Source organism: Phyllobates terribilis, unplaced genomic scaffold (genome assembly GCF_046119375.1).
Source record: "Phyllobates terribilis strain yellow unplaced genomic scaffold, ASM4611937v1 Scaffold_9__5_contigs__length_417890890, whole genome shotgun sequence".
NCBI lineage: Eukaryota > Metazoa > Chordata > Amphibia > Anura > Dendrobatidae > Phyllobates > Phyllobates terribilis.
The window spans coordinates 165,797,141-165,809,764 of record NW_027362769.1 but is presented as its reverse complement, the minus strand read 5'-3'; the positions used below and the strand labels follow the sequence as shown (position 1 = coordinate 165,809,764).

Sequence of the window (12,624 nt, the reverse complement as noted above, 5' to 3'; positions counted from 1 at the left end):
TAGCATGCCGCTGCAAGATGCTGTGGTAGCCATGCTGGTTCAGTATGCCTTCAATTTTGAATAAATCCCCAACAGTGTCACCAGCAAAGCACCCCCACACCATCACACCTCCTGCTCCATGCTTCACGGTGGGAACCAGGAATGTAGAGTCCATCCGTTCACCTTTTCTGCGTTGCTCAAAGACACGGTGGTTGCAACCAAAGATCTCACATTTGGACTCATCAGACCAAAGCACAGATTTCCACTGGTCTAATGTCCATTCCTTGTGTTCTTTAGCCCAAACAAGTCTCTTCTGCTTGTTGCCTGTCCTTAGCAGTGGTTTCCTAGCAGCTATTTTACCATGAAGGCCTGCTGCACAAAGTCTCCTCTTAACAGTTGTTGTAGAGATTTGTCTGCTGCTAGAACTCTGTGTGGCATTGACCTGGTCTCTAATCTGAGCTGCTGTTAACCTGCGATTTCTGAGGCTGGTGACTCGGATAAACTTATCCTCAGAAGCAGAGGTGACTCTTGGTCTTCCTTTCCTGGGGCGGTCCTCATGTGAGCCAGTTTCTTTGTAGCGCTTGATGGTTTTTGCAACTGCACTTGGGGACACTTTCAAAGTTTGCTCAATTTTTCGGACTGACTGGCCTTCATTTCTTAAAGTAATGATGGCCACTCGTTTTTCTTTAGCTAGCTGCTTTTTTCTTGCCATAATACAAATTCTAACAGTCTATTCAGTAGGACTATCAGCTGTGTATCCACCAGACTTCTGCACAACACAACTGATGGTCCCAACCCCATTTATAAGGCAAGAAATCCCACTTATTAAACCTGACAGGGCACACCTGTGAAGTGAAAACCATTTCCGGTGACTACCTCTTGAAGCTCATCAAGAGAATGCCAAGAGTGTGCAAAGCAGTCATCAAAGCAAAAGGTGGATACTGTGAAGAACCTAGAATATAAGACATATTTTCAGCTGTTTCACACTTTTTTGTTAAGTATATAATTCCACATGTGTTAATTCATAGTTTTGATGCCTTCAGTGTGAATGTACAATTTTCATAGTCATGAAAATACAGAAAAATCTTTAAATAACAAGGTGTGTCCAAACTTTTGGTCTGTACTGTATATCTGGCCATACATCTAAGATCTTGATTGGCCTAAATTAGCCTGATCTATCATCCATGGAAAATCCACCAAAAATTTCACCAAAAATGTGACATCCTAAACCAGCCAATCAGGGAGTAAAAAAATAATAAAGTGGACTTATGCACAATGATGTATGATCAGATCAGTCAATCATGACATAGACATACATGGTTAACCAAAAATTTCCAGCATGATAGATTACATTTTTGATGGACTGAAGAATTATAGCAAATTGTTCTCTACAAAATTGTAAGTAGTTGTCCAAAGCTTTTATTCATCAGTGGAAATGTATTTTATGAAAATCACTATTGCTATTTTAACATTAGCGGATTGTCTGACCTCAAAGAACAGAACCCTTTCTTCTACTTGTGTTACCGCACAAATGGATACATAATCTAATTGATGTCAGCAATGAGATAAGTGCCCAGTATGGTCATGTGAGAGATGGGAAAACACTTCTCAGGCTGGTAGCACATGACAGCCCGGTAATTTCGGCAGCACAGTTACTCGTGGTGGGACAGCTTTATAAGTCCGGTTTATTAGCAACTCGTACGAAATCTAAGAAACAGACCGTAACGGCATGTGAGCACAGCTGCTCGTGGTGGGACGGCATTTTGATTTCTCATGTCAAATCTAAGAAATACCCCGCAAGGGGTCATAAAGGTGGCCTTTCTCATTGGATAAAAGTCGTTTGATGGCTGAATAGAAGTTGAACAAACATTCATCTGATGACATCCTTCTACATTGATAGTGGCTGTTACAGTTCAAAGTGGACGTAGGTGAGTAATGGCGCAAGAACTCCTGAAACTGATGGCTGTTATAAAAATACAATCAAAATATGACGCCTCCGAGATTTTCCATGGATCTCTTGGTCTGCAAAAAATCACAGACATGTGAAAGGCCCCATTCCCTATTATAGTGTAGGGATTCCCCCTCTCATGTCGGCATTGGGTGGCATTCACACAGGCATTGCAGTTTGGTCCAAACAGGTGCAGTTTTATTGATTTCATAAAACTCCAAGGGATTAAAAACCCAAAACAGCCTCTTCTGGGCATAAAGGTATCATAGCAAATAAACAGTTCATTCAGCAGGCACACATATGTCAATGTGGCTCACTTGAACAGATTACAGTCCTTTCTCCTAGAGAAAACTTTATACACAGAAGAGGTACGGTCCCATCAGTCTCAGTATCCCCTTCAGCCAGAGCTCCAGCAGCTTCCAGTGCCAACCAGAAGTGTTCAACTCCAGGCACAGTTCACACTAAGCAGGCTGCAACTTCCACACATTTCTCTGCAGCTCCAACACACAGACTGCTCAGCTTTCCTAGCTGACCCGTGCCGTCTCCATTCTGAGAGAGACTCTGGCTTGTCTGTCTCCCATCTACAGCTCACATTTTGACTGGTCACTCACCAGCTGCAGCACATTTGACTCTGCTCCATCCAGCAGACTGACACAAGGTGAAACCGTATCCTGGTTCTTATTCAAAGCTAGCCAGGTGCATCTAATTATGACCTGCAGTGCTAGGAATTAGCCCAGTCCTACCTGGCTTTGCTACAATAGGTACAAGTGCTATCCGTGAAGAACACAGATAGCACTCGTACACAAAATATGGATGTTTGAATGAACCCTTAGTCTAATGTGTATGGGCTCTTTGTCTCCAAAGTCACCTTCAATTGAAGGTACCTTTTAGTTGAATATTTGAGCCACCAGGACTGTTGGAGCAATCAAAGAATCTTCCAGTACTCTAGTGGGCAAATCCTTCACTTTGTGAGGTCATATTGGCAAAGATTCCTAACTTTCTTGGGACTATTCCAATTTTTTTTAGAAGATTTTTGAAAAAGTTGAGGCTTGACCATAACTAATCCTGAGTTTATGAAGCCAGATATTATATAGAAAATAAAATGGTCAAAATCTAAAATGGAAGAGGCTTTATTTGAAGGTGGGTGTGATTTATATATATAAAAAAAACAACCTACGTAGCTGGAGTCATTTTACATCAGTTAGGTTGAGTGACCTCAAAAAGTTTTAGTAAAGTTGAGTAATATATGATAAAATATTTGGCATACTCACTAAAGGCTGCAACCGCCAAGACCAAAGTGACAACGATGGATGTCCACGATACCCATAAGGCTTTTTTCCTGTAGTTTTGGGCTTCATGTGGCTTAAGTTTTGTGCTGCTTTCTAATAAACCTGAAGAGGAAAGAGATAAATGTTACAGAATAAATATAAGCAGCTGTAACTTAATAACTCCAATCTGTGGCATGTTATAATGGACAATGAATGGTAATATATGTACTAAACACTGTGGAGGACTTGACACTTTTAAGCATCACTTGGACCCATTAAATTCAATGAGAACTATGTACTACATAATTTCACCTGTGGGGGCGCAGCACAGGAATGGAATACTTCCATTGGAATACCACTTCTCCTTTCAACCATTTGATGTCAGGAGTTGGTCCCCACTGATAGATCATTAATGTTAATGGCCCCTTTAGCCCCAAATAATCATAAAAAATACATTCTATATAATTATTAGTCTTTGGCTACACACATATCCAGAGTATATAGCTGTTTTTTTTCTCCTATATGTACCTGTAGATGTATATCTGAACATGTGAAAACAGAATTAATCAATATCCATATTCATATAAAATAAAAGCAAAAACTACACAAGATACATTATCGATGTAATACTAATTAAAAGCCGGAACTAAAAGGCGTCCATATGCTTAGTTAATCTGCTGGGACCCCTGCTACGTAAATCAGCTAAAGCTGAGAGGGAATGTAGTCACTGCCAGCAGTAGAAAGTTATTCCACAGGAACCTGACAAGTGACAATCACTGCTGTCAGCCACTAATGAGCTCAGAGCAGTTGTCATTTCCCTTCCCCCACACAGCTCATACACACTGCATTGGACATAGATGAATATCTAATGTTGACAGCTATGATAACAAAGGGGTGGTCTAATAAAAATAAAATATTTTCTTGTATCTCTGTGTACAGAGAGCTCCCCCTAGTGGTGGCTGCAGACAGGATCTTATAATGTATCTCTGTACACAGGGAGCTCCCCCTAGTGGTGGCTGCAGACAGAATCTTATCATGTATCTCTGTATACAGGGAGCTCCCCCTAGTGGTGGCTGCAGACAGAATCTTATCATGTATCACTGTATACAGGGAGCTCCCCCTAGTGCTGACTGTATACAGAATCGTATCATGTATCTCTGTATACAGAGAGCTCCCCCTAGTGGAGGCTGCAGACAGGATCTTATCATGTATCTCTGTATACAGGGAGCTCCCCCTAGTGGAGGCTGCAGACAGAATCGTATCATGTATCTCTATACAAGGAGCTCCCTCTAGTGGTGACTGCAGATAGGATCTTACCATGTATCTCTGTATACAGGGAGCTCCCCCTAGTGGAGGCTGCAGACAGAATCTTAACATGTGTCTCTGTATACAGGGAGCTCCGCCCTAGTGATGACTGCAGACAGCATCTTATCATGTATCTCTGTATGCAAGGAGCTCTCCCTAGTGGTGACTGCAGACAGAATCTTATAATGTATCTCTGTATACAGGGAGCTCCTCCTAGTGGTGGCTGTAGACAGAATCTTATCATGTATCTCTGTATATAGGGAGCTCCCCCTAGTGGTGGCTGCAGACAGAATCTTATCATGTATCTCTGTATACAGGGAGCTCCCCCTAGTGGTGACTGTAGACAGAATCTTATCATGTATCTCTGTATACAGGGAGCTCCCCCTAGTGGTGGCTGCAGACAAGATCTTATCATATATCTCTGCACACAGGGAGCTCCCCCTACTGGTGGCTGCAGACAGAATCATATCATGTATCTCTGTATATGGGGAGCTCCCCCCTAGTGGTGGCTGCAGACAGGGTCTTATCATGTATCTCTGTATACAGGGAGCTCCCTCTAGTGGTGGCTGCAGACAGAATCTTATCCTGTATCTCTATATACAGGGAGCTCCCCCTAGTGGTGACTACAGACAGGATCTTATCATGTATCTCTGTATACAGGGAGCTCCCCCTAGTGGTGGCTGCAGACAGGATGTTATCATGTATCTCTGTATACAGGGAGCTCCTTCTTGTGGTGGCTGCAGATAGAGTCTTTTCATGTATCTCTGTATACAGGTAGCTCCTTCTTGTGGTGGCTGCAGACAGAATCATATCATGCATATCTGTATACAGGGAGCTCCCCCTGGTGGTGGCTGCAGACAGAATCTTATCACGTATCTCTGTATACAGGGAGTTTCCCTGTCATACCAGGTGTTAGTGCAACACAGAGGGAAAAGGGAAAGGGAGCCCAGACACTAGGAAAAGGAGGAAGTGAAGACCTCCTAGTCTGGTCTAGCATCACCGTGTCTCAACTACCATCCCTATATTGCCTCCTCAGCAATCGCCACACGCGTGCCTCACTCTACTTTCCCTGGCATATGGTTACGGCTAGGGATTGAAGGAGATGAGCACTAGTCAACCTCCACTAAATACTAAAGACAACAAGGGAAGACAAAACAGGGTGAAATTTCTTACCTTTAGATGAGTCCAAATATGCACACGGCCTCAAGCTCCAGAGAGGACGAAGTACTGCTCATGCTAAGCCTCACAAGTAGAAATGAATATAGCCAGCAACTCCCTCTCAGACACACCAGGTATATATACACCCAGGCCAGGGAGCTAATTAGCAAGAGAGAGGTAGCCGCTCGGTCTTAAAGACAGCCTCTTATCTAAGAAGCTGTCTGCAATGCCAAACATAGAGATCTCCTGCAACTCACTGCAGTGTGACTGTCTGTCACCTCTGACACCCCCGTGACATTCCCCTAGTGGTGGCTGCAGACTTAATCTTATGTATTTCTGTATACAGGGAGCTCCCCCTAGTGGTGGCTGCAGACAGGATCTTATCATGTATCTCTGTATACAGGGAGCTCCCCCTAGTGGTGGCTGCAGACAGGATCTTATCATGTATCTCTGTATACAGGGAGCTCCCCCTGGTGGTGGCTATAGACAGAATCGTATCATGTATCTCTGTATACAGGGAGCTCCCCCTAGTAGTTGCTGCAGACAAAATCTTATCATTTATCTCTGTATGCAGGGAGCTCCCCCTAGTGGTGGCTTCGTGCATCTGGTATTATTTCATTTATCAAGTCAGAAAACAGAGTTCCACTTTACTGATATTTTATTATATCAGGAGGAAATGTTAGACATTATTATTAAAAAAAAGACATAGGACATTTAAGGGAATTTCTCATTTAGGGATGGGGTCCATTTTGAGTTTTGCTATGGGGCCATATGATTTATATGTAAGTCCTTAGCTCTGTACAATCTGATTTATACAAATGCAATTCCAATTTCATTGTTGGTATACAGCAAAATAGTGGACACCTGGCACGTGTGTTTCTAGGGATCTAAAATTAGTTTCAGGAAAGAAAAAATCTTGAACAAATACAATTATTTCCTGGCAATGACATATTCCTTGTAGAGAGGGAAGCAGCCGATTCCACCATCAGGCGTAAAGCAGAGTATGAATCCGAAAATAGCCTGCGATTCCTTCCTCCTCCACATCCCATCTGTATCTATGTCTGTCGCTTTCTATTACTGTGTCTTCACTTTCCTATTTCTATTTCAACTCTGCATATTAAAAATCCTCCCCTTCCCCCTGCAGACTCTGCTGGTCCCCATAGGGACCGTACAGGTGCCAGTCCTATCCATTCTACTCTCCAGCTGTTCTCTAGGCCGGGGTCCTGCCATATGGTCGCCAGTCGCCTTTGTTCTCTCTTTTTAATCCCTTGTAAAGCATTTGATAAATCCCTGCGCTGCACGAGCCGGAATCATCCACCGACAATCAATAACTATATTTAGTGGAAGTGCTGATGACGCCATTAACCCTTCAATTCAACCTCAGGAGAAAATAAAGGAAAAAATATATACAGACATCTCATATTGTCTAATTGATGTCTGGTCTATTATCTGTGCATCTAATGTCTGTCGATATATCTAATTATTAATTTGCCTATTTGTCTATTTATATTTATCATCTTTATTTCTCTATATCTATGTAATTGTAATCAAATCTATTTAACTCTATGTAATTTATCTATCTGCTTCTCAGATGCATCTATTTAATTATCTATTTATCATCTATCAATTTCCATCTATCATCATTATTAATCTATAGATCTGTAATTGATGTAGCTATCCATTCTTCTACCCATCTCATATCTATCTATCTATCCATGTATTTCATATCTATCTATCATCTATCTATTATCTATCTATATATCAATCTATCTCATATCTATCTATATCTATGTAATTTAATTGATATCTGTCTATTTATCTCTCTTTATTCATGTAATTTATCTATCTCATTCTACCATTATCTACCATCATTATTACTCTATACTTATGTTATCTATCTATTAATCTATCATTAGGAGCAGACACAGAAAGAAAAGGGCCCCTGCTGAAGAACACTGCATGGGCTCTTTGAAGTTCAATAGTTCATCATGCCACTTAGATATATCTGTGGCAGAAGCTGCTTGCAGCTTTGGTGGTAGAAATGCCCCACTTACTTCTTGGGCCCCTATGCAGCTGCACAGATTGCACCAATGTATTGTCCACCACTCCACCACTGTCTATCTTATATCTATTAATTGTATATCTAATAGTATCTATCTATCTATCTATCTATCTATCTATCTATCTATCTATCTATCCATTATCTATCAATCTATCTATCTATCGTATCTATCTATCTATAGTATCTATCTATCTATAGTATCTATCTATACATTATCTATTGATATATTATCTAACCATTATCTATCATATCTATCTATCTATCTATCTGTAGTATCTATCTATACATTATCTATTGATCTATCTATTATCTATCCATTATCTATCGATCTATCTATCATATCTATCTATCTATCTATAGTATCTAGCTATCCATTATCTATCTATCTATCATCTATATTGTCCATTAACAGGATTTGTTCCCTCCCCGGTTAACTCATCATGTGCACGGTATTATGCCTTTGCTTTGATTTTATGCTTTCTACATCTGACTTCCCTTTTAAATTATTCATTCTGCCCTTGAAGCATCTGAATAGCTGAAAGCACCTACAATGAATACATCCATACACACAGGCCAGTGCCGAACGCACAAAACACGTCTTATTCACATATACAAGAAATGATTAAATACAGGAGCTGAAGGAGCCCACAATGACAGAGAAAGTCACACAAGCCCTGTGCACTCCCAACATGTGCCAAAAGCACGACACTACACAACTCACAACTCTACGGACTCATATATGTATATACACTAAGGCAAACTGCACACGTACATATATAACACATTTACAAGGATACTATAAACCCATACAACTTATCCAATACAACCAGCTATAATACACACCTAAATGCACAAATGCACAAAACATACACAAAGATTGCAAGTCATACTCACAAACACACAAATACCTACACATGCAAAACTCACATCATACACACATACAGCCTATGCAATACACATGGACAAGTGATTCACACATACACAAGCCTTGCAGCACACAGCACATAGATGCAACAAACCATACACATAGCATCCGTGGCATAGCTGTAGATTGCTACATGCCATACACTGGTGCTAATGATACTTGGTCAGGCACTGCAGGGTTAGGTTACCAGAAATGACATAGCAAAGTAAAAGTTGTTTGTGCCCATACATGACTTTTGTAAGCTGCACCCATCACCCTCCTGTTCTGCGCCCCCATAGAATCCTCTCCTCCTTTGTATATTTACTATATGACATTTTAAAGTGATACCCCATAATAGAAAGTAGAAAATAAAACTCAGCACTTCATCTAAATCATAAAATAATAAGAAAAAAAAGCTAATAAAGGACAGGATTCTCCTCCACCTCTGTGTCAGCCCCCCAAGACCAATATCAGGGGTCTGATGCAATCTAGGTGTCACAAGTCACATAATATATCAGAGATTAGACACAATCTAGGGATCAATCTTGTGATATATCAAGGATCTTATTTTATTAGGTGATTACATATCAGATATAAAATATCAGGATCACATATCCAATACCAGAGATGTAAACAGTGTAGGAACCGCAGCTCATGTATCAGAGATCCAGTACAATATATGGATCATGTAGTAAGTATATGACTACATGACTGACTACCATATTAAGAGGCTTGTACAGTCTGCCATCACTCCCATCAGATCACAAGTTATACATTCGAGATCTGCTACATGTAGTGCTTAGATATTAGGATTTTGCTGTCAGAAAAATTATCACATATCAGATAAACTCAGATCTGATACAGATGAGCAATGTGTTATTTATGACAACATATATCAGGGACCTGATACAATGTAACTATCACTATTTACAAATTATTAGTGTGTGCAATGTAACTATCATCAGGCAAAACAGATCTGATACAGTGTAGATGTTGTAGTGATTCCAGGTTACAATTTAGGTGTTTGAGACCACAAGTCATATGACAGGGGTCTAGTATAATATCGAGACCACAAGTCATGTATAAGGGGTCTAATATAATATTGAGGCTATTTGTTATACATAAGGGGTCTGATGTAATGTAAAGATACCAGGCGTCTGATGCAATGTAGTTTTCCTAATGTAGTAATTATAGATTACATTTAGGGGTCAGATACATTGTACATATGACATATCATAAATCATGAGATTGGTACAATACAAAGATCACATCAAATACTAATCAACTGATACAATGTAGTAATGTATTATTTATGCATTTAATTATTTTGCTAATCTAGTGCCAACATATACCGCAGTGTTGTATTCACTGCTATGAAATCACAGATTGTACTAAATACACTACAGTGATCATATGTAATATATAAAGGGTCTAGTGTAATGTAAAGATCACAAGTCTTATACCAGGGGACCGATACATTGTGAAGATCAGTGTTTATAGGTTACACTTTAGGGTTCTTATACAATGTAGAGACCATATATTTTGTATAAAGGGTCTGATACTTAGTATCTTATATGATCCTTACACTGTATCTCATACAATGTAGTTTGACTAATGAAGTGATCATAGGTTACAGTTTAGGAGTCTGATATAATGTAGAGACCATAGATCTTATATCAGGGATCTGATACAATGTAGAGACCATAGATCTTATATCAGGGGTCTGATTTAATTTGGAAACCATAGATCTTATATCAGGGGTCTGATACAATGTAGAGACCATAGATCTTATATCAGGGATCTGATATAAAGTAGAGACCATAGATCTTATATCAGGGGTCTGAAACAATGTAGAGACCATAGATCTTATATCAGGGATCTGATACAATGTGGAGACCTTAGATCTTATATCAGGGGTCTGATACAATGTAGAGACCATAGATCTTATATCAGGGGTCTGATATAAAGTAGAGACCATAGATCTTATATCAGGGGTCTGATACAATATAGAGACCATAGATCTTATATCAGGGGTCTGATACAATGTGGAGACCATAGATCTTATATCAGGGGTCTGATACAATGTAGAGACCATAGATCTTATATCAGGGGTCTGATACAATGTAGAAATCCAAAGTTACCAGACTTTACTCCTGATCCAGTTTATGATTCCCATCTCATATATTATACACTCAATGTACAGCTGATGCATCTTGTACCTGAAGATTACATAGGAGGACCCAGGTTTTAGAGGGTTAATGCTATTAACCCCCTCCCCCCTGGACTGTCCACTAGTAATGACCACTGCCTCTGCCGGGACTGGACAGTCCACCTGAAGGTACTTTCTTCGAGACCCCCCAAACTTCCCCCTGCACCTGTGCGTGCTGAACAAGTTCCAGGGACTCACCCACCTCTGTTCTCCACCAGGTCACTGAACTGGCCGCTCTCACTCATCTTCATCTGCTGGTCCCGCTCCATTTGGACTGGCACCTCCAGGGTCTTGTTGGGCATCTGCTCCGGGGGTCCTGCTGCTGGTTGCCCGTTACAGTTGGGCTGCACAATGCTGGGGTCCGGGGGATAGCAAAGCTCTGTGTCAAAGGGGTCCATGATGGCTGGAGATGAGGAATGTGGCACCCAGGTGAGAGCAGAGGGTGCTGTGTGCTCTGGATGCTGCTGGATCACTCACTACTAGTGCCCGCTCAGTGCAAGCTCATGGCAGCCACAGAAAGAGACTGCAGCCTGGCAGAGGAGGACAGCAAGACACAGGCAGTCAATGAATGCTGCCTCCTATAGCCTCTACTGAGCTCAGGCTGCAGCATCACTCAGCAGTGCAGGGGGGAGACACAGGCAGGTGACTTAGCTGGAGTCCCACACACTGATAGGGGGCTGCAGCTGGAATGGAGGGTCTATGCATATTGCAATACATCCCACTGACTAGTGACCGATTCTTCTCTATACTATATACAGCTGAGAATCTCTAATACCCAATTTGTATGTGCATCCTATTATCATAAAAGCAATCTGCAGCTCAGTCAGGAGGGACCACAGCTCTTTTGGGATCCTTAGATATTAGATTGTCAGAGTCATTAGCCAAAGGGTTAAGAATTTTGCAACCAGACTCCATAAAAATTGCACTTTCCCATTGTTAAAGAGCAGTGTAGTGAGGAGGGGGCCCCAAATCTGCAATGGAATCATCATATGAACAACTGGAATTTAGCAACTTAGCTAAGTACACAGCAATGGGCTGTATATGTCCCATCCATGACTTAGACTGGTGTGCGGGGAGGGTGAAGTCTGTTGGGTGCTGGGACAATAAAGTGCAGGCTGTAACTACCTGCTATGTGGAGCTCTGATCCCTAGTATGTGGGATCCTCTAATGCCAAGTCTGTGGATACAGAGGAGGAGAAGGGAATGCATCCCAGCAATACAGGTAAATTACCTGATGGGGGAGGTGTCTGAAAAATGATACCTGGTGGTAAAGGCATCAGTGCAAAAAAATGTGGAGCCCCTGATGGAAATTTTGCAAAGGGTCCTAGAAGCTAGGAGGCCAGAGGTGGCCAGGAATTCAGGGCTGGAAGGTCCATCAATAATGCAACCACTATACATAGAGTAGTGCACCATTAGGAGCTGGGAAGCTCATATCCTGCTGTGTGTGGGGTCATTACAGGGAACAGATGAGGGGAGGCCACATATCTCCAAGCAGAAACCCTCAGAAGAGACATCCAGGTGGTGAGACATAATTACCAGAACCCCCATAGTAATGCTGGAGGTCTACAGTGTTACCAGGAATATGTAACTATATGTAAAGATGCATTTATATGTGATAGATAGAGAGAGAGAGAGAGAGAGAGAGAGAGAGATAGATAGATAGATAGATATGGGGTAGATAGAGAGAGAGAGAGAGAGATAGATAGATAGATAGATAGATAGATAGATAGATAGATAGATAGATAGATAGATAGATATGGGATAGAGGGATAGATAGATAGATAATAGATAG

The 12,624-nt window shown here is 41.2% G+C and overlaps 1 protein-coding gene across 1 annotated transcript in view; it reads right to left on the bottom strand.

The window, feature by feature from the left end:
* Positions 1–11,617, bottom strand: part of TMEM163 (transmembrane protein 163) — a 145,643-nt gene extending 134,026 nt beyond the window's left edge. The window contains exons 1-2 of the mRNA XM_073647292.1: positions 11,036–11,617; positions 3,199–3,318 (exon numbers count right to left, since the gene is read on the bottom strand). Coding sequence (XP_073503393.1) covers positions 3,199–3,318; positions 11,036–11,231 — 316 coding nt within the window. The 5' untranslated portion in view covers positions 11,232–11,617. The remainder of the gene's footprint in view (positions 1–3,198; positions 3,319–11,035) is intronic.
* Positions 11,618–12,624: the final 1,007 nt, after the last annotated feature.